The sequence below is a fragment of the Pongo pygmaeus genome, chromosome 13, assembly GCF_028885625.2.
Source record: "Pongo pygmaeus isolate AG05252 chromosome 13, NHGRI_mPonPyg2-v2.0_pri, whole genome shotgun sequence".
NCBI classification, from domain to species: domain Eukaryota; kingdom Metazoa; phylum Chordata; class Mammalia; order Primates; family Hominidae; genus Pongo; species Pongo pygmaeus.
The window spans coordinates 118,402,333-118,423,061 of record NC_072386.2 but is presented as its reverse complement, the minus strand read 5'-3'; the positions used below and the strand labels follow the sequence as shown (position 1 = coordinate 118,423,061).

Below are 20,729 nucleotides of genomic sequence, written 5' to 3'. Positions count from 1 at the left end.
TTTCTTCTTTCTTTCTTTATCTCTCTTTTCTTCCTTTCTCTTCCTCCTTTCCTTTCCTTTCCTTTCTTTTTCTTTTTGAGATGGAGTTTCCCTCTTGCCACTGCAACCTCCGCCTCCCGGGTTTAAGCGATTCTCCTGCCTCAGCCTCCAGAGTAGCCAGGATTACAGACAGGCGCCTGCCAGCACGCCCGGCTAATTTTTGTATTTTTAGTAGAGACGGGGTTTCGCCATGTTGATTCACCCGCCTCGGCCTCCCAAAGTGCTGGGATTACAGGCATGAGCCGCCGCACCTGGCCAGAAATACTTATTTCTTTTCAGGCTCTGATATTTGGCCCCAGAAGTCTTGGGTATGTGTGTGTGTGTGTGACTGTGTTGAGGTTGGTAGGGACAGGGTCTTTGAGGTGGGCCATGAAGGCTCTTGTCTCCAGTGGGTGGGGGAGGTGGGCAACGTGGATCAAAACGAATCCAGGCCAAGCTGGAGGCCTGGGGAGCCTATGCGCTGAACCTCAAACGTCTGGAGTCCTTTGCCTTCTGAATCCTTTGACCAAGAGAGGCTGATAACATGCAACTACGCACTAGGGCTCTGGTAGCAGCCAGACTTGGGTTTAGTTCTATTGTTTACCAGCTGCGTGACATTGGGTAAGAGGCTTAACCTCTTCGGTCCCAAATTCCTCCTTATTAAGATGGGGACAACAACAGAACCCATCTCCCAGGACTGATGCCAAGCATTTAGCCACAGTTGCTGCTAGGTAAGGGACAGTCCTGTTTCATACACAACGGAATGTTGATGATCATTTATTGATCACTTTCTGAGCCAGACAATTTGTGTGCCTTTATCTCATTGGAACACCACCATTTCTCTGGAAAGCAGATACTATTACCATATTATAAGGTATATAGGCACTTAGCACTAATGGCACAGAGTAAGTGCTCATCAAAAGCTGTTAGTGAGGGCACTTTTGTCATATAAACGAAAAAAGGCGCATGGAAAAGGCGCTTTGCAAGGTGTAAGGTTCCGCACAAGTTTTTGCTGTAATTGTTACGTCGCCCTTTGTGGTCGTAATCCTTTATTTATTCTTTCTGAGCCACTACGATGGTCCCCTAGTTACCGTGGCCATGGAAACGCGGCCCGCCGTCCCGGATTGGACGGTTCGCGGGTTCCCCCTGGAGGCCACCTTCTGGTCCTGCTGCGGAACGACGGGCGGGCCTTGGAGGCGGGGAGAGGGGGTGTCGGGAGTTGTAGGCGATGGGCGTGGCTGCTGCGGAGCGGTGCACGCCGGGAGTTGCAGTTCCCGGGCGAGGCAGTTGGCTGCCCCACACCGACCTCGGGCATCACCCGGATGGCGGCTGCGACGCGCGGCTGCCGGCCCTGGGGCTCGTTCCTCGGGCTGCTCGGGCTGGTCTCGGCCGCGGCCGCCGCCTGGGACCTGGCTTCCCTGCGCTGCAACTTGGGCGCCTTTTGTGAATGCGACTTCCGGCCCGACTTGCCGGGTGAGGCGCCAGGGAGCCCGGAGCGAGGGGCGGGCGGACGCGGGCAGACGCGGGAGCGCTGGGAGCCGGGCTGGCGCCGGCCAGAGCAGCTGAGAACCCAGAGGGTGGGACCGGGGGGCGGGGCCCGCAGACTTGGGAGGGTGGAGGGTCCGTGCCTGGACCCGTTGAGGTCCAGGAGGCCCTGCCAACCTGGAGAGAGGCCTCAGCCAGCAGAACCCTTGGTGGAAGTTCTTGGGCCTCCCCGGAATGGCCTGGCCGTCAAAGGAGAAGTGCGCCTTGGGGATGGGCGGGGTCTGCGGCTGACCCCGTTGACAGCTCGCATTTAGGGCTGAGTGCAATCTAGAGGACCGCCTGGTGGGGGCGCTGCCGAGCTGAATCAGGCCCGAAGGTGGCTGTTTTCCGCCACAGACCCCAAGGTTCGCGTGCCATGTGCATAGGCAGCTTGGACAAACGTAAGGACACAGGAGTGCCAGACCACGTTCCAGACATGACGTTCTCCTTGAACCTCTGCCTTGGTGGGATGTGTCCTCACCATCCTCCTGTGGCCCTAGGTCTGGAGTGTGACCTGGCTCAGCACCTGGCCGGCCAGCATCTGGCCAAGGCGCTGGTGGTGAAGGCGCTGAAGGCCTTTGTGCGGGACCCAACCCCCACCAAGCCACTGGTCCTCTCTCTGCACGGCTGGACCGGCACCGGCAAATCGTATGTCAGCTCCCTGCTGGCGCACTACCTCTTCCAGGGCGGCCTCCGCAGCCCCCGCGTGCACCACTTTTCTCCCGTCCTCCACTTCCCCCACCCCAGCCACATCGAGCGCTACAAGGTAGGCTGGATGCGTCCTTGACCACTGTTCTCACCATGGGGTGCCACCTTAGGGAGTAAGTCCTGAGCCCAGACAGGGGAGTCACCTGCTCCAGGCCACACAGCCGGCTGCAGCCCCAGCCCTCAGGACCCATCCTGCACAGAACTTGGGAAGGTTCCATTCTACCTGGCAGGGAGTACTTTGATTCCTTGGGGCAGTAAGGAACCCTGGCAGTACCTACATGCCAGGGTTGTTGTGAGGGACATGAGATTATATCATTGCAGATATCATTTATGGAGCACCTGTGTTTGTCAGATAATCTGCACTGTTGTCTTGCTGGAAATCAGCCCCAATTTGTGGCTCAGAGTAAGCATCGGGAAATACTGGCTCTTACTACTACTGTTGTTGATTGCGAGGTACCCACCAGGCTGATCAGTTTCAGCTGTCAACACTGCTGTGTAGTTTCGGGGAGCAGGGAGGAGCCTTCCCCTTTTATAGAAAGCAGCAGGTGTCGTGGAAGGAGCCTTCCCCTTTTATAGAAAGCAGCAGGTGTCGTGGAAGGAGCCTTCCCCTTTTATAGAAAGCAGCAGGTGTCGTGGAAGGAGCCTTCCCCTTTTACAGAAAGCAGCAGGTGTCGTGGAAGGAGTCCTCAGCAGGGAAGTGGGAGGCTTGGGTTTGAGTCCCTGTTCTGACCGGCTGTGTGACTTTGGGTGAGTCTCTGCCCCGATCTGGGATACAGTTTCACCATCAGTCTCACTAAGAGGTTGGTGCTCTCTGGAAGACCACATCTCCCTAGAAAGGAGATTAGTTTTTTGTTTGGGAAGAGGTCTGGGGTTGGGGGAGTTTCTCCAGCCCCCCCTGGAACTCCTGTCTCTCCCCTACAGAAGGATCTTAAGAGCTGGGTCCAAGGGAACCTCACTGCCTGTGGCCGCTCCCTCTTCCTCTTCGATGAGATGGACAAGATGCCTCCAGGCCTGATGGAAGTCCTGCGGCCTTTCCTGGGCTCCTCCTGGGTTGTATACGGGACCAATTACCGCAAAGCCATCTTCATCTTCATCAGGTGGGGCGCGGCTTTACAGGGGGCACAGTGGGGGGCCACTTCTCAGAGGTTCAGCTCTACAGCCTTGGCCTGTGCTCCCAGCAGAATCCAATTCCCCATGGGCTTAGCTGGGCTTTCCCAGTGCCCCCCCCACTCTCAGAGATGACATTGTCATTCCGCCTGGTTGATTTCCCTTTGGACATTCTCAGCAAATTCTGGGCTCAGTCTTTTTGATCGCCACTTCTTTGTGGAAGCCCTGCCAGGTCAAGAAGTTTTCCCTCTTTTGTGGTGAGGAAGACACAGGCCTGGGAAAAACAGGAACAGAGTTCTTGTCCTTTGGTCCCAGCTCTCAGAATCCTCGCTGTGTTTCCTCGGGCAGCATGGCTCCGCCTCTCTGAGCCTCTGTCTCTGCTTCTGAACAGCAGGGCCAATAATGATGCTCCGATGCCTTCCTGGAAGTTCAGTGAGGGAAAGTCAGTTGAGGAACACAAGAGTGTTTTGTAAACTGTAAAGTACATGGCATGTGTAGGTGAATTACAGGGGCCATGGATGTGGACACCATGGAGGGGGAAGAGGAGCATTTTCAGTGGAGTTAGCTCCTCCCAGCACTGAGCCGTGTTCCTATGTCAGGTGGCAGCGGGGAAGCGAGGGTCCAATCCTGCCCTGCGCTAGTCCTCATCTGAGTCTCAGCCTGGGTCCCCCATGGTTTTAGCAACACGGGTGGCGAGCAGATCAACCAGGTGGCATTGGAGGCGTGGCGCAGCCGGCGGGACCGTGAGGAGATCCTCCTGCAGGAGCTGGAGCCGGTCATCTCCCGCGCGGTGCTGGACAACCCGCACCGTGAGTCTGGCTCAGCAGCCCCCTCCCGGGCAGCTTCACCCCACACCCAGGGGCCAGGCTCTCCCGGGGTCTCATGCTTTGCCCACTGACCTGCCAGTTCTGAGCCCGGCTTTGGCACTCCCAGCTCTGTGACTTTGGGTGAGCCTTACAGCCCCCTGAGTCCTACACCCAGACGGCGGCTGAGGGGACTGAGGCCAGCATTTTTCCTCCTGCCTCTGGGGGTCGGGGGCCGGCTTCTCCCCTCTTGTGAAGCACAAAGTCCCCTCCCCACCTACCCTTTCTGCAGATGGCTTCTCAAACTCGGGCATCATGGAAGAGCGCCTCCTAGACGCAGTGGTACCCTTCCTCCCGCTCCAGCGGCACCACGTCCGGCACTGTGTGCTCAACGAGCTGGCCCAGCTGGGCCTGGAGCCAAGGGATGAGGTTGTCCAGGCTGTGCTGGACAGCACCACCTTCTTCCCTGAGGACGAGCAGCTCTTCTCCTCCAACGGCTGCAAGACCGTGGCCTCTCGAATTGCCTTCTTCCTCTGACTCCCCGGGTGGTGTCCGTGACCCCCCTGATGGCCAGGCCATGCAGAGAAGGCCTGGGACCTCTGTCACAGGAACCCAGAGCACCAAGTGAGATGAACGGAGTGTCGGCTAGGCCACGGGACAGATGGCTGGGAAAGGCCCTGGCCTCTAAACTGGCTCGAGAGCATCTTGGCCCCGGCCACCTTCCCCAGGGAAACCCTTGGTCACCCCAGAACCTCAACCTTCCCCTGCAGCCTGAGCCTTCTGACTGTGAATTATAACTCAGGGACTGTGGCTTGTGGCGGTGCTCCCTCCTCAGTCTGCCACCCTTGCCCCTTGCTTCCTTGGTCGGGCACCATACCCCCTCCCCTCCACCCCACACCCTGTGTCCGTATCAAGCCAGGTGGAGCCTTCTCAGTTTCCAGAAATGGAGGGACTCAAGCTGCCACTTGGGCCTGGTTTTAGAAGTTTTTAATTTTGTAAAAGAAGAGAACAAGTATAATAAACTCAGCTGTGGGACCAGAGGACTGTTGCTGAGACTTTTAATTGCTCTGGAATGAGGCAGCTGGCTGAGTGCCAGTTTTGGGGCGGTGGGTAGAACTGCTCCCCTCCCCAGCAGGAAGTGAGGGGCTGGATGGTCCCTTCAGACAGCTTCATAGTAGGTGAGGTCCTGATCAACTTCATTTTTGCTGAGACTTGGGCTGGGTCCCCAGGTGGAGTCAGCCTTGCTGGAAGTTGAGCTCCTGCCCTGGCTCTTGCCCTGGGCAGCCTCAGCCTTGCTGGGCCTCTGGCCCTGGCCTTGGGCATCCTCAGTCTTGCTGAGGCTCCAGTTTGAGTCATAGAAAGCCTCAGTCTTGGTGGAACTTCGGAGCAGTCCCCTGCTTCGGCCCTGGGTGGCATCAACCTTGCTGGGTCTCCAGCTCCGGCCACGAGCAGCCTTGACCTTTCTGGGCCTCTGCCTTGGGCTCCGGGTGGTCTTGGTGTTGCTGGGCTCCTGCCTTGGGCCCTGGGTGGCCTCAATCTCTCTGGAGCTCTGCCTCTGGCCCTGAGTGGCCTCAGTCTTGCTGGAGCTCTGCCCCTGGCCCTGGGTAGCCTTGGTCTTGCTGGAGTTCCTCTTCTGTATGGTGGCCTTGGTCTTGCTGGAGTTCTGCCTCTGGCTCTGGGTGGCCTCGGTCTTGCTAAAGCTCTGCCTCTGGCCCTGGGTGGCCTTGATTTTTCTGGGACCATGGCTCAGTGCCTCCCTGTTGTTCCCAGAGTCTGAGGATTGCGTCTTCAGCAGTGACGAGTCAGAGAATGTCACGGCGGTGGCTGAGGTGCTCCTGTATTCCTGGCAGATAGCCGACGTCTCAGTCTCTGAGGTGCACGTGGTCCTGACTGGGAAGGGTGTGCCAAGAGCACCCATCAGGCCTGCCGCACCTGCCCTGGACAGCTCTGGGAAAAGGGGCTTCCCAATCTCACACTGGCCTATGGCCCAGAGGCTTCGCATCGCCAAAGGGAAAGACCTGCAGATCACCCCGCCCAGCCCCCCAGCGACCCAGACCCTGAGGGGTGGGGCTGTGAGATGGGGGAGATGCCTAGGAGCCCCCTTCTCCCAGTCCCAGGCCTCTGCTCTGTGGCTGCCCCTGCCCTCTGTGCTCCTGTTGCAGCAGACAGCCCCAGCAGGGCCCCTGCGTCCCCCCGCCTGGCACCCTCTTGCCCTTCCATCCTTGTCCCCACTAAAAGGCGCTAAATGCACCCATACCCCGGCTTCCCCCGCACTGTGTCTGCCCTGTCTCCTGGCTGTGGGTCACCTGGGAGCCTTCTTCCTGTTGGAGCTTAGAATTCATGTCTCAGGGCAAGGACTATGCCAGTCATCCCTGTGCCTAGTGTTGAGCACAGGCCTGGCCCAGGGCACTCGGTGAGTTTGCTGGATTCACAAAATGAAGAAGGGGCCTGGGCCCTGCCACTCCCCTCCCCAGCGAGGACTGCGCACACCCGCCTTGGGGCCTCTGAGGAGCAGCCTCCCCATTCTTCACTTCTGTCTCCAGGCTGGGGCCCTATGGTACTGGGGCTAAAAGTCCCCCTGGCCATGCACAAGGTTTGTGGGCTTATTTCAGGGACAGGGCTAGGAGGGGATGAGAGCAGAGCAGCAGCTACCATGAAGTGCCTGGAGCAAGCCTCACCTCATCCTGGGCAGGCCCTGCAACAGTGTTGCTCCGGCTCTAGAGCCACCCGCCCCAGGCCACCCAGCTGTCAGCAGCGGGGCCGAACTCACACCTAGGCCAGCGGTCTTCGACCCGAGCTTTGACCACCCTGCTGCCTTAGCTTCCTGAGGCCTGGTGGAAGCACCAGGGACTTACAGCTCATGCTGGAGGCTGAAGAGGTCTGGTCAAGGTAGCTGTCAGACAGGGATACCACCTTGCTAGGTATGAGCTCTGATTTTTTCTCCTATGGCAAGAAACAGGCTTTGTAGTTCAGATGGTAGGAGGCCCGCGCAGCTGCACCTCTAGAAGGCCAGCAGCCCTGGGCCCCTCAGTGGTCATTCTCCTGAGCTTGGAGGTCCTTGAAGGTGCCAGGTTAGGGTGGGGTGGGGACACGCAGAGTCTAAGCCTGGCAGGAAGGGGAGCGACCAGGCTAGACAGGCATGGTGCCGTGAGACCAGTTATGTTGAAGGGGCTGCTAGCACCTTGGTTTTTTCAACTGCAAAATGAAAATTAGTTCAGGTATGGAATAGGCTTGTGTAAATTGTAAAGGGCTGTGCCCTGGGGAATGCTTACGGAGGACTTGAGGAGCTTCTGTATGCTTTACCCCCTTCCATTCTCCCCATATAAGTGGGGACGGAGGGATGGGGAGAGCTGCTAATGACCATTTAACTGACCAGGAAACCAAGGCTCAGAGCCCCTAAGCAACCTGCCCAGGGCCACTCAGCTAAGAAGCAGAGAGGCCGGGTTTGAATCCAGGTCTGCTGGCCGCCACAGCCAGACCCTACCTAGGCTGCGGGTCTCTGCCCACGTTTACACCTGTAGACAGTGAGGTGCACCATAGTGCTCCAGGCGCCAGCTGGGAGTTGCGCTCTGGGCTCCATCCACTTCAGCCCAACGTCTCCCTGGGGGAGGGAGCCTCTGACTTCAGGGGTCACACAGAGGGAAGGTGTGTACTTTACTATTCATTCTAACATGAGCTAGAAAACTGAAAAGCTAGCACTTTCCTTTTTTCTTTTCTTCTTTAGATAGGATCTGGCTCTCTCACCTAGGCTGGAATGCAGTAGTATGATTACGGCTCACTGCAGCCTCAAGTGACTCTGGGGCTCAAGAGATCCTCTTGCCTCAGCCTCCCAAATAGCTGGGACTATAGGCACACACCACCATGCCTCGCTAATGTTTGTATTTTTTGTAGAGACAGGGTTTCGCCATGTTTCCCAGGCTAGTCTTGAACTCCTGGGCTCAAGCGATCTGCCCATCTTGGCCTCCCAAAGTGCTAGGATTACAGGTGTGAGCCACCGCGCCTGGCCACATTTTCTATTGATGGCAAGGGATGCTGGCTGGTATTCCTCTACTTCAATTGTGTCAAGTTTCCTTTGAACATTAGTGTACTTGATGTCTACCAGCAGTAGAACAGAGGAACACACTGTGGGACTGTCAAGGATGGAATATTCTGCAGCACCAGCGAGAGGGAGCAGGCTGCTGCCACCCGCCGCAGCGTGAGTGGCGCTCACCATGCTGTCCACTTACATGAAGAAAAGACAAAACTCATGTTTGGCGTTAGGAATCAAGACAGCCTCGTAGGTGGGGTGGGCTACAGGAGGGGCCTCGAAGGGGGCCCCAAGGGGCTTCTGGGAGCTGGGAAAATATTCTTTCTCGATCTGGATAATGGTGTCATGGGTGTAATGCAGTTTGTGAAAATTCATCAAACTGGTACTTATGATTTGTGCACTTTTCTATATGTTACGTTCAATAAGAGGTGTTCAGAAACAAATTTAAGAATTAAGAAAATTCTGGGGGCTGGGCGCAGTGGCTCATGCCTGTAATCCCAGCACTTTGGGAGGCCCAGGCGTGCAGATCACTTAAGCCCAACAAAAATACTAAAAATACAAAAAATTAGCCGGGTGTGGTGGCACACACCTGTAATCCCAGCTACCTGGGAGGCTAAGGCATGAGAATTGCTTGAACCCAGGAGGCGGAGGCTGCAGCGAGCCGAGATTGTGCCACTGTACTCCAGCCTGGGTGACGGAGCAAGACTCTGTCTCAAAAACAAAAAATTCTGGCACAAGTGGCAAGTGGCTAGTGCATACAGTAGAATTCATGACAGTGACCATGAGCAGGGGTGTGACTCCTCTCTCTGAGGGCCCACATCCCCACACACCCTCCCTCAGGAGCACCCCTTGCTGGTACCATCCCCATCTCATAGCAAGATGTCCTCAGCCCATCACACAGCTGAGGGAGTGCAGAGCCAGGCCTGGAAGCCAGACTCCACTGGCCTGCATCCTTCAGCCCTGGGCTGGGGTATGCTGTGCCCCAGACCCCAAGGGCTCCAGGCCCTGGCGTGTGCTCCACTTACCTCTTTTTTCTCCTTCTCCTTTTCTTCCTCCTCTTTGGGGGCCTCAGCCTCTCCCTCTGAGCTTCCCAGTTCTACCTGTGGAATCTCAGGGGTGGCCTTCAGCTCCTCGGAGGTCGCAATCAAAGGCTCCCCCTGCTTCCATGAGCGCTGCAGGGCCAAGGCCTTCTGGCACTCCAACTCCTGCTGCTTAAGCATCCTGCCAAACGATGCCCCCCAGGTATTGTCAGTCTCCCTGGCCCATGCTGGTCTCTCCAAGGACTAGACAATGGCCCCGGCATGCAGCTGGAGCCAGAGGAGCCTGGAGCTGCAGCCATTACCCAGCCCTGGCCTGTGCCCCCTGCTCCAGGGCTTACCCCACAATGCCTTGTGGGCTGCCGGCCTGCAGGCGGCCCTCCACCATCCGCTCCAGCTGCAGCCTAGCCAGGTGGGCTATCTGGGTGCTAAGAACCTCCTCCACCGACATGCCCGGGAAGAGGTTGGTCATCAGCAGGGACAGCTGCCACGAAAGGGGGTGACCAGAGCCAGGTGAGGGCTGGAGCAGCGGGCAGACAGCACGATGCTGCCCTGACCCTGCACAGCCAGATTTGGCCCTTCCCAGGGCTGAAGAAGGAAGAGTTTCGCAATGTTTTTTGTTTGCTTGTTTGTTTTGTTTTGTTTTTTGAGACAGAGTCTCACTCTATCGCCCAGGCTGGAGTGCAGTGGCACAATCTTGGTTCACTGCAACCTCTGCCTCCTGGGTTGAAGCGATTCTCATGCCTCAGCCTCCTGAGTAGCTGGAATTACAACCGTGCACCACCATGCCTGGCTACTTTTTGTATTTTTAGTAGAGATGGGGTTTCACCATGTTGGCCCAGTGGGTCTCGAACTCCTGACCTCAAGTGATCCACCCGCCTTGGACTCCCAAAGTGCTGGGATTACAGGCATGACCCATCATGCCTGGCCTTATGATTGTTATCAAACCAGATTTCTTTGGGGGCCAAGGAGTATCTTTATGCACCAGGCATGACTCCGGAGCCTACACTCCTGACGTGTCAGGAACCTACCTTTGGTTGCTTGGGGTTGAGGAGCAGGACAGTGGCCACATCCTGGCGGGCCCCAAAAATGTTCTGCAGCAGCTGCCGGCTCTTGGCCCGGTACAGGTAGTACTGGGCCTTCTGGGGGTTGTGCCGGATGGCCGTGGAGAAGTGGTCCTCTGCCTTCTGGAACTGCCTGCACGACACAGTGGGTCCCAAGCTGCCATGAGCTGGGCCATCTGTGGGGGAAATGGTGGCTTCTGGGCCCCACTGAGGAGTTAGAGGGAAACCAGGCTGGGTCTGCTCCCCTCACCACGCCCCTCTCCTCTCTCTCCACCAGGTACGTCCCTGATGGAGCCAACACTTAGATGCCAGGGTGAAACTCCAACATCAATGAATATTTTTATGATCTTGGGGTAGGGAAGGCCTTTCTGAGAATGGCATAAACCCATCAGCTAAAATGAATATATTAATTTGACTATGATTAAGTTCCAAGTTATTGAGTAGTAAAAATATCACAAAGAAAAGCAGTATAGGCTGGGCGTGGTGGCTCACGCCTGTAATCCCAGCACTTTGGGAGGCCAAGGCGGGTGGATCGCCTGAGGTGGGAAGTTTGAGACCAGCCTGGCCAGCATGGTGAAACCCCATCTCTACTAAAAATACAAAAATTAGTCAGGCGTGGTGGCAAGTGCCTGTAATCCCAGCTACTCGGGAAGCTAAGGCAGGAGAATTGCTTGAACCCGGGAGGTGGAGGTTGCAGTGAGCTGAGATTGTGCCACTGCACTCCAGTCTGGGCAACACAGCGAGACTCCGTCTCAAAAAAAAAAAAAAAAAAGGAAAGCATAACGGAGAGAGAAGCTTTTTTTTTTTTTGAGATGGAGTCTCGCTCTGTTGCCCAGGCTGGAGTGCAGTGGTGCGATCTTGGCTCACCGCAAGCTCCATCTCCTGGGTTCACGCCATTCTCCTGCCTCAGCCTCCCGAGTAGCTGGGACTACAGGCGCCCACCATGACGCCCGGCTAATTTTTTGTATTTTTAGTAGAGACCAGGTTAGCCAGGATGGTCTCGATCTCCTGACCTCGTGATCCGCCCGCCTCAGCCTCAGTTTGTAATCAGTGCTGGGATTACAAGCTTGTAATCCCAGTTTGTAATCCCAGTTTGTAATCAGTGCTGGGATTACAAGCGTGAGCCACCAAGCCCGGCCTTTTTTTTTTTTTTTGGGACGGAGTCTCGCTTTGTCGCCCAGACTGGAGTGCAGTGGCGCAATCCCGGCTAACTGCCAGCTCCGCCTCCCTGGCTCAAGGGATTCCCCTGCCTCAGCCTCCTAAGTAGCTGAGATTACAGGCACACGCCACCACGCCCAGCTAATTTTTTAAATTTTTTTGTATTTTTAATAGAGATGGGGTTTCACCATATTGGCCAGATTGGTCTCAAACTCTCGACCTCAGGCGATCCACCTGTCTCGGCCTCGCAAAGTGCAGGGATTACAGGGGTGAGCCATCACGCCCGCCCGCAGAGAGAAGCAGCTTGATTGACCCAGGGATCCCAGCAGTTGGCCTCCTGCCCGCCCTGCCCTCGGGCCTGCCCCGCCCACGGTGGGGGCCGGAGCCCACCCACCTGCGCCTCTGCTCGCAGAAACCCATCTTCTCCTGCAGCAGGCCCATGCGCGTGTTGGCGCCCTCGTCCTGCGGGCTCAGCGCCAGCGCCTGCTGGTAGTCCGCCTCGGCAAAGGCCAGGTTGCCCAGCTGGAAGAAGCAATCTAGGGTCCGGAGGCGGGGGTGAGTGGACCCCCAACTCCCAGTGCCCGGGAGCCCCAGCCCAGCCGGCTCCAGCCCGGGGGCCAGGGCCTGAAACTGGTGGCTGATAACCCCCTTGGCGGTCGCGGTCTCCGTCCCCTCTAGTTTTCTGGGCGTCTGGGCACTGTTCCCCAGCTGCCTGTTTTGAGCATTTTAAGGAGTCTGGAGCCAGTTTGTCTAAGGCAACATTTCCCAGAGTCTGTTCCTGGGATACTGACACTATTACATTTCCTGTTCCCTCGCTTCCTTCCTCTCTCCCTTCCTCCTTCCCCCACAGGGGCCTCAAGTGCCCAATGGGGGCCTTAGAGATGGTGAGGCTCCCTCGCACCCGCCCCCCCTCCACGCCCTGGTCGCTGCACACCGCCTCGGTTGATGTAGAGTCCTTTCTCCTGCTGCTCGTCCCGGAGGGCCTTGTTCAGTAGCAGCACGCCCTCCTGGTAGGCGCCCTGCCTGTAGCAGTGCACGGCAAAGTCGTTGTAGGTCAGCAACAGCTGGCGCTGCGCCTGCCGCACCATATCCTCCTGGTCCTCGGTCACCATGTCCAGCATCTTCAGGAAGTCCTCCACTGCCCCATCAAACTCCTGGAGCCGTCGGTACATGGTGCCCCTGTGGGGGAGGGCGTGGGAGACGGCAGGAGCGACATGAGGGCCAGTGCACCCCCACCGACTGGCGAGTGGCCAGACAAGCCAGTGCCGGCTCGGGGCCTCCTGACCCATGGAGGCAGTGGGGATCCCACCTCATTTGCTAGGTTTGTCCCGTGGGGCCAGCTCTGGACTGCTACTCAGATAACCCATTAGGCACTGAGCATTTTATTTTTTGCAAAAATACCCTCTCTCTTTCTTTTTGGGAGCCAGGTGTATGCCGGTCTCTACATGAAAGCATTTTGTACAAGAAGCAGGTGTTTTACTACCACTGTTTGGATAGGTTAATTGGCCCGAAATCACAGTGGCCTCTCATGTCACTGAATCACTTGTGGGATACTAAACCCAGCCCCTTGGCATAGGGAGAGATTGGCTGGGTGGACCACCCCCTGGAGTCACTCCTGCCAGGGCAGCGGCACTCCCTCCTGAAGCGCAGCAGGATGTGGGAAGTTCCTGGGACCAGACTCAAGCCTAAGTCTCCTCCATTGAGCTGGGCTCAGCGCCCAGCGTGAACGGCTTCGCAGGCTGCGGCTCTAGGATTCCTGGGATAATTGAGACATGTGTTGCCATCCCTCTTCCAGCAGTGACAGAGACCACCTCTGCAATGCCTTAACCCAGTAGGAAGTAGGGAAAGACTGTTAGAGGCTAGCTGGGGAAACTGAGGCCCAGAGAGGGTCAGGGACTCTCCTTAAACCACACAGAAAGTCTGTGGCCGGGCAGGGCCTGGGACCCAAGGCCAGCACCTTCCCATGCAGTACCGGAAGAGGAAGAGACTGGGGTCCAGAGGGTTGTTCTCGATGGCACAGTTGATCTGCTGCAGTGCGTGCTGCAGCTTGCCCTGCACGGCCAGGATCCCTGCGTCTTGGCGGGCCTGCTGGGCCTGGGCCACCATCTTCTGGAGCAGCATCCTGGCCTGCGGGTGCTTAGGATTCAACAGCAAGGCGCTGTGCAGATCCCGGTAGCAGAGGCGGGGCTGCAGGAGGCCAGGGGTGGCATCAGGGGCACAGGCCAACTGAGCCACGGGACCTAGAGGCCTTTATTCAGCAGGGTGGCATCACACCATGCCTCCTCCATGTCCCTCACGTCCCTCCATGTTCCACCCTTTCTGCTTTTTTTTTTTTGAGATGGAGTCTCACTCTGTCACCCAGGCTGGAGTGCAATGGTGTGGTCTTGGCTCACTGCAACCTCTGCCTCCCGGGTTCAAGCGATTCTTCCACCTCAGCCTCCTAAGTAGCTGGGACTACAGGTGCATGCCACCACACCTGGCTAATTTTTGTATTTTTTTTTTTAGTAGAGATGGGGTTTCACTATGTTGGCCAGGCTGCTCTCAAACTCCTGATCTTAGGTGATCCGCCCACCTTGGCCTCCCAAAGTGCTGGGATTACACGGTTGAGCCTTCATGCCTGGCCCCTTTCTGCCTCTTGAAGGACACAGGGAGCATCGTGGGGAAATTCCATCCCAGGCCCCATGCCAGCTGGCCCTTTCCAGATGTGACCTCAGGTAAGCCAGGCCAGCCCCAGTGGTTTCTGCAGATGCTGCCTCCTTGTCAGGCCTCTGTGAAGCCCACTCAAGGTGTGGGGAGCATGTGACCTCCTGACTGTGAGAGTTGTGTCCTCCCTCCCCACCCCTGCACTCCCTCTTCCCCTCCCTGATCTTTGAGCCCAAGACCCCTCTGCCCAAGCCGAGATTTGGGCCTGGGTACAGCAGAAACCTCCCCCAGCAAGTCCCTTCCACTGGGAGGAGGAAGGTGCAGCTCAGCCAGGCAACAGACAGTTCAACAACACCTTGTTCCCTGCGGGGTGACTGGCTGGCAGGTGAACAGGATGGTGTGGACAGCAGGTGTGGGTGGAGGGAGGGAGGGAAATGGCAGGAGCTAGGGGCAGGGCTTTGGCATAGGCAGCTTTGGGCTCCAGGCAGTGCCACTGGGAACACGCTGTGTGACTTTGGGCAGGTCACCTGGGGCTGGCTCTTCCTCTGTGAAAGGAGGATGGTGTGTCTTTATCGCAAAGGGTTGCTGCGAGCCTCACAGCTAAGCAGGGTCAAAGTGCTGAGAACACGCCTACGCATGGGAGGGGCTAAAATCACAACAGTCACCAATAATTATCAATAATTACTAGTCTCAGCCGGGCGCGGTGGCTCACACCTATAATCCCAGCACTTGGAGAGGCCGAGGCAGGGGGGATCACCTGGCGAAACCTTGTCTCTCCTAAAAATACAAAAATTAGCTGGGCAGGTGCCTGTAATCCCAGCTACTCAGGAGGCTGAGGCATGAGAATTGCCTGAACCTCCCGATAGAGGTTATGGTGAGCCGAGATCTCACTACTGCACTCCAGCCTGGGTGACAGAGTGAGACTCTGTCTCAAACAAAACAAAACAAAACAAAACAAATTACTAGTCTCATGCCACTGAATCGCTTGTGGGAGGCTGCAGCCCAGCCCCGGGGCATAGAGAGGAGTTGCCAGGGTGGACTGCGCTCCCCGAAGTCACTCCTGCCAGGGCAGTGGCGTTCCCTCCTGCAATGCAGGCTGGCATTCAGCCGCCCCCAGGATGCTTGGAGAATGAGGTGAACCCGCCCCACCCCGCCCACCTGCTCCTCCCCATCCTAGCTTCCCAGCTCCCCATCCACCCAGGCCAAGCCAGAACACCAGGCACCCTTCTGGATCCTTCCTTTTCCTTCAAGCCCACCCCCAAGCCAGACTCCGGCCCTGCCTTCTGAAGGGCTGTGGGACTTGCCCCTCCTTCCCGCCCTGATGACCACCTTCCCTCCACCTCACCCCACCCTGCAATGGTGCCCAGCCTCCTTCTCAGGCTCTGGCCTCCAGGCCTCCCCGCTCACCCACACCCCCTGCGGACACCAGAATGATCTTCCTAAAGCCCCCTGCCTTGGGGACACCTGGTGGAGGCTCCCACTGACTCCAGGGAGACTTCTCATCCCTACCCTCCTCTCCTTGGTGCCCAGCACCCCCTCCGCCTCCTCCCTTGTGACAAGTTTCTATTGCTCCCAAGTTGTTCCCTGTACTGTCTGTCCCTGTGCCCAGCCCAGGTTGTGTAGGTCGTCAGGAGTAGGGATGATTCATTGAGGCCAACAGGAAAAAAGAAAGGAAGAGGGAGGAATAGGAGAAGGAAGGAGAGGAGGAAAGGAGGAAGGGGGAAGGGAGGAAGGGAGGAAGGAGGAGGGAGGAAGGGAGGAGGGAGGAAGGAGGAGGGAGGAAGGGGGAGTGAGGAAGGGGGAAGGAGGAAGGGGGAGGGAGGAAGGGGGCAGGGAGGAGGGGGAAGGCAGGAGGGAAGAAAGAAGGAGGGAGGAAGGGGGAAGGGCTACCTCATGTTAGGTGCCCTGGGTGCCCCGGTGTGTGGCTTCACAGGATTGTGGCTAAAGCCTTCCTAGTGTACTCATCTGCCCAGGGACACCTCCCCCAGGCTGTGAGCTCCATCCGGACAGGGATGACATGAGTCTCTCATCTTTTGCTTCCCATGGGGTGCAGCACAGGCCTGGCACACAGCCAGGGCTGAGCAACAATGGAACAAGGACCTGACATGGTAGTTGAGTGGTCCAGGCCAGTGTGGGCCTCTTCCCAGGGAGGACAGCACCCACTGCACTGTGGGATGGGGCTTCTGGGCTAGCTGACAGCCTTGCCTCTTCCTGCAATCTTGGGGCACACTGAGGACTCCCAGGTTGGGGGGTACGCCCCCACCCGCCCTCCCCGCTGTACCTTCTGGAGAAAGTTGTAGAGTCTGGCCCGGAGGATGTAGACATCGGCGTTGGTGGTGTCCTGCTTCAGCTCATTGGTGATGAGTGAGAGGCAGGCCTGATGCTGCTTGAGGGCCAGGAGACAGGCCATGCTGAGGGCAGAGGGCACAGAGTGCTCATTTCCCGGGTGGGGTGGCAGGAAGTGGGTGCTGGGAGAAGGGGCCGGCAGGGGCACTCACCATCGGTAACGGAAGCATGGTTTTTCAGGCTGGAGCTCAGCAGCATGTGAGAAGACATTCAGGGCATCCAGGAAGGCACACTGCTCAAAAAGGCATTGTCCCTGGGGACACAGGGGACAGTCAATTCTGCTTGCCACCCCAGCCCAGCTGCACCCCCCAGTTGGCAGCAGAAAGCCCTGAGGCAGGAGGGAGAGATACAAAGATAAGGACAGAGCCTTTTAGATCTGGCAGAGACTTGAAGATGCAGAGACACAGACAGAGATGGAGAAAGATACAGATCTGGGAAAAGACAGCAAGAGACAGTAAGAGATGCACGCCTGGCAAGAGACAGGAATACAGAGATTCAGGAACAAAGAGAAATGCAGAAAACTCAGATGGCTGAGCCAGACATGGTGGCTCACACCTGTTATCCCATTCCAGCACTTTGGGAGGCCCAGGCAGGTGGATCACTTGAGGCCAGGAGTTCGAGGCCAGCCTGGCCAACATGGTGAAACCCCATCTCTACTAAAAATACAAAAATCAGCTAGGCGTGTCAGTGCATGCCTATAATCCCAGCTACTCAGGAGGCCGAGGCACGAGAATCGCTTGGACCCAGGAGGCAGAGGTTGCAGTGAGCCGAGATCATGCCACAGCCCTCCAGCCTGGGTGACAGAGTGAGACTCCATCTCAAAAACAAAACAAAACAAAACACTCAGATGGCAGAAGAGATCAGCAAAACTAACACAAACAGGCTGTAGCCTGGACCTGGGCTCTGGGTGCTGAGCCCTGTGCTAAGAACTTGAACTTGTTTTCTCACTGGCACTAGCATGCTTCTCTTATGGATAAAGGAACTGAGGCTCAGAGAGGTGAAGTGATTTGCTCAAGGGTACACAGGAAGTGGCAGTGCAGGACATGGGCCCTCAACAGACAGACTCACACATGGTCTGAGGGCCCCAAATGTTTCTTTTTAAGAACAGATTTTTTTTTTTTTTTTTTTTGAGATAGCATCTTGTTCTGTCACCCAGGCTGGAGTACAGTGGCACGATCTCGGCTCACTGCAACCTCTGCCTTCTGCTTTCAAGAGGTTCTCCTGCCTCAGCCTCCCAAGTAGCTGGGATTAGAGGTGCGTGCCACCACGCCTAGCTAGTTTTTGTATTTTTAGTAGAGATGAGGTTTCACCATGTTGGCCAAGCTGGTCTCAAACTACTGACCTCATGATCCGCCCGACTCGGCCTTCCAAAGTGCTGGGATTACAGGCGTGAGCCACTGCACCCGGCCAAGAACTGAATATTTTTTGACATAAACAAAAGACATCAAGCCCAGGTGCAGTGGCTCACACCTGTAATCCCAGCACTTTGGGAGGCCGAGGCAGGAGGATCACTTGAGGTCAGAAGTTGGAGACCAGCCTGGCCAACATGGCAAAAACCCATCTCTGTTAAAAGTACAAAAATTAGCCAGGCATGTTGATGCACATCTGTAATCCTAGCTACTCGGGAGGCTGAGGCACAAGAATCATTTGAACCCGGGAGGTGGAGGTTGTGAGCTGAGACTGCGCCATTGCGCTCCAGCCTTGGCAACAGAGCAAGACTCCGTCTCAGAAAAAAAAAAAAGACATCAAGGTTATCAAAATGGAAAAAAGCAAGACTTTTTTGGTGTTTTATAGTTTAATATTGTTTTTCCTTTGAAATACACTTGGGGGTCCCTGTGACCTTTTTAGTGCTTAGAGCCTCTGGACTCTAGATCTGTGCCGTCCTGTCCAAGACAATAGCCACTAGCTTTGTGTGGCTATACACATTTAAATTAATTAAAATAAAAATAAGAGGCTGGGCGCAGTGGCTCACGTCTGTAATCCTAGCACGTTGGGAGGCTGAGGCTGGTGGATTGCCTGAGCCCAGGAGTTCAAGACCAGCCTGGGCAACAAAGTGAAACCCCATCTCTACTAAAATACAAAAAATTAGCCAGGCGTGGTGGCGGGTGCCTGTAATCCCAGCTACTCAGGAGGCTGAGGCAGGAGAATTGCTTGAATCCGGGAGGCAGAGGTTGCAGGAAGCCGAGATCGTGCCACTGCACTCCAGCCTGGGTGACAGAGCAAGACTCTGTCTCAAAAACAACAATAATAATAAAATAAAATAAAAATAAGATATAAAATTCAGTTCTTTAGTCACACTTGCCACATTTCAAGGGCTCAACAGTTCCACGTGGCTGGTGGCTAGCATATTGGACACTGTCATTATGGCAGAAAGCCCAAATGGACAATGCTGCCAAACTTGACTCAACCCTGGCAGTAAACTAGCCTTGGAGGTGAGAGGGCAGCAGGTGGGGACCCAGACACAGGGACAAGGAGGAATCCAAGGAGACAGAGCTGGGCCCAGGAGCCAGGAGAGCCCCCGAGAGCGGGAGGGAAAGCCAGTGGTGTGAGGTGGGTGCCCTGCGTGGGCCCGGAAGGCCCCAGGCACCTGTAGGTAGAGCACAAAAGTGAGGCGCTCCAGGTGCTTGCAGTTGTCCTGCTGTAAGGAGTAGGCCCTTCGCAGGTTCTGGGCGGCCGAGGAGAAGTCACAGAGCTGGAGGTAGGCCTCGGCCCGCAAGGCATAGAAGTCCACCTGAGGGTGAGGGGACCCAGGCTGCTGGATCCTCCCCACCATCTGCCCCTGGAGGGTAGGGGAAAGTCTCCACCCCCCTGAGAGTTGACATCCAATTCCCATCAGGGACTTGGTGGCCCTGAGAGGAGGGATCTGGCAGGTGCGACAGGGAGGGAGGAAGCATGTTCCAGCAACTGCCTGTGCCCACCCAGGTCTGCCTCTCACCAGCTGTGGGTCCAGGTGGAGTGCGCGGGAGAAGAACAGCACAGCTGTCTCCCAGTCTGCCTGCTCCAAGCACTCCTGGCCTCTGGAGTAGCTGTGGGGAAAGTGGGGACAGGCAGAGGGGTGGCCCTGACTGTGGACCAGCCCAGGGCATAGGGCTGGGGTGAGGGCTGTGGGAGGCAGGGGAGCTGGGTGGAGAGGCAGGAGGAGTAGACAGAAACCCAGGGAGGGCAGGCTGGAGTTCCTGGAGTCCAGCCAGGCCATCAGCCTCGTTCCCACTGAGGTGGAAGAGCCCCATTAGACAGTTGAGTTCACTGAGGCCCAAAGAGAGTAAGTGGCTCAAAGCTGCACAGTATGTGAATGGCTGTGTCGGGCAGGAACCTGGGACCCCAAAGCAAGGTAGTCACTCACTACTCCCTGACTTTGAGGGGCACTGTTAACCCCATGGCCTTTGGTTTTACATCACAGATGCTTTGGAACACCTGGCTGGTCCCAAAGATGTGCTGCAGGATCCCTTTGGGGGCTGGAATCACCCATGGCTTTGGGATGTCCTGTGAGGGGCCCTGGTCAACCTTCAGGGCATCCTAGAACCGAAGGACAGCAAGCTGGAGCAGGCCCCCGAGACGAACCCCACCCACTGACACACTCCCCAGCATTCTGCAGGGAGGGAGGAGAGGCGGAAATGAGGCCTGGAAGGAGGCACTCCCCCTCGGGGTTCCGGTGGCGCTCCCAGCCCCATTCCCCTTAGGGACGCTCCAACCTGTCCCTCTGCAGTCCTGCGCTTCTCCCTCTCCTGTGGTCAAGGTCAGGGATCAGGGTCCTCATGCTTACAACACCGTCTGTTCTCCCCCTAGGCCTTCCCAGCTCCCACTTCCGGCTACTGACACCCCAAGCTCTGATGTCTCCAGCTCAGGCTTGGTCCCAAGTCTCAGGCCTTGGGGGTCCTACAGCCCCCTCACTCCAGCAGGCCACACTGAGCACCTCACCTGACTTCTGCCCCGGTTCTCCCATTTTGGTGAGGTCACCGTCCCCACCAGCTACCCAAGCCAGAGACCTCTGTCCAAGCAGCCGCCAAGCCTTACAAGGATCTCTCACGTGCCTGGTTCTTGGCATGGCGGCCAGGGCCTTCCCTGAGTCGGACTGCTGCCCCTGCCTCTCCCGGCCTTCACCCTTTCCTGCGAACCCAGCCTCGGTCTCTGTGCCTGGCCCTCTGGTTTTGCGTTAGTCTTCTCCCTAGCCAGTACCTCGTCCGAATCTGTCATGAGGCCCCTTCCAGGAGGACCCCGAGGCCTCTGCCAACTACCTCGCGGCCCTGGTCCTGACGTTGCTAGGCACCATCACCAGGACGCCCACAGGCCCCAC

The 20,729-nt window shown here is 56.9% G+C and overlaps 2 protein-coding genes across 10 annotated transcripts; one reads left to right on the top strand and one right to left on the bottom strand.

Moving 5' to 3' along the window:
* Positions 1-1,102: 1,102 nt before the first annotated feature.
* On the top strand, positions 1,103-5,200 carry TOR2A (torsin family 2 member A). 6 transcript variants are annotated; one of them, XM_054501360.1, is made up of 5 exons: positions 1,103-1,491; positions 2,043-2,308; positions 3,172-3,347; positions 4,039-4,166; positions 4,453-5,200. In XM_054501360.1, the coding sequence occupies exons 1-5, from the start codon at positions 1,341-1,343 to the stop codon at positions 4,695-4,697; spliced, it is 966 nt and encodes a 321-aa protein (XP_054357335.1). In that variant the 5' UTR covers positions 1,103-1,340; the 3' UTR covers positions 4,698-5,200. The 6 variants fall into 6 exon arrangements, with proteins under 6 accessions (XP_054357335.1, XP_054357334.1, XP_054357340.1 ...); XM_054501359.1 differs by having other exon boundaries at positions 1,117-1,491; positions 1,900-2,308; XM_054501361.1 differs by lacking the exon at positions 1,103-1,491 and adding an exon at positions 2,572-2,653 and having other exon boundaries at positions 2,042-2,308.
* Positions 5,132-20,725, bottom strand: TTC16 (tetratricopeptide repeat domain 16). Of its 4 annotated transcripts, XM_054501343.2 has the most exons (14): positions 20,612-20,713; positions 19,779-19,951; positions 19,371-19,461; positions 19,023-19,166; positions 16,588-16,688; positions 16,371-16,500; positions 13,419-13,633; positions 12,381-12,625; positions 11,841-11,982; positions 10,256-10,421; positions 9,566-9,708; positions 9,213-9,408; positions 7,016-7,103; positions 5,132-6,050 (listed from the first exon to the last, which is right to left on the bottom strand). In XM_054501343.2, the coding sequence occupies exons 1-14, from the start codon at positions 20,627-20,629 to the stop codon at positions 5,320-5,322; spliced, it is 2,583 nt and encodes an 860-aa protein (XP_054357318.1). In that variant the 5' UTR covers positions 20,630-20,713; the 3' UTR covers positions 5,132-5,319. The 4 variants fall into 4 exon arrangements, with proteins under 4 accessions (XP_054357318.1, XP_054357326.1, XP_054357320.1 ...); XM_054501351.2 differs by lacking the exon at positions 7,016-7,103 and having other exon boundaries at positions 20,612-20,725; XM_054501345.2 differs by lacking the exon at positions 19,023-19,166 and having other exon boundaries at positions 20,612-20,725.
* Between the last annotated feature and the right edge of the window lie 4 nt (positions 20,726-20,729).

What these genes read in the sequence shown, in the direction of transcription:
- TTC16 (XM_054501343.2), bottom strand. An exon ending in CTTTTGTGCTCTACCTACAG is followed by an intron (nt 16,689 to 19,022) that starts GTGCCTGGGGCC and finishes CTGTGTCCCCAG; the next exon opens with GGACAATGCCTTTTTGAGCA. An exon ending in CCATGCTTCCGTTACCGATG is followed by an intron (nt 16,501 to 16,587) that starts GTGAGTGCCCCT and finishes CTCTGCCCTCAG; the next exon opens with CATGGCCTGTCTCCTGGCCC.
- TOR2A (XM_054501359.1), top strand. Translation starts at nt 1,466, where the DNA reads ATGCGACTTCCGGCCCGACTTGCCGG. An exon ending in GCCATCTTCATCTTCATCAG is followed by an intron (nt 3,348 to 4,038) that starts GTGGGGCGCGGC and finishes CCATGGTTTTAG; the next exon opens with CAACACGGGTGGCGAGCAGA. An exon ending in GGTGCTGGACAACCCGCACC is followed by an intron (nt 4,167 to 4,452) that starts GTGAGTCTGGCT and finishes CCCTTTCTGCAG; the next exon opens with ATGGCTTCTCAAACTCGGGC.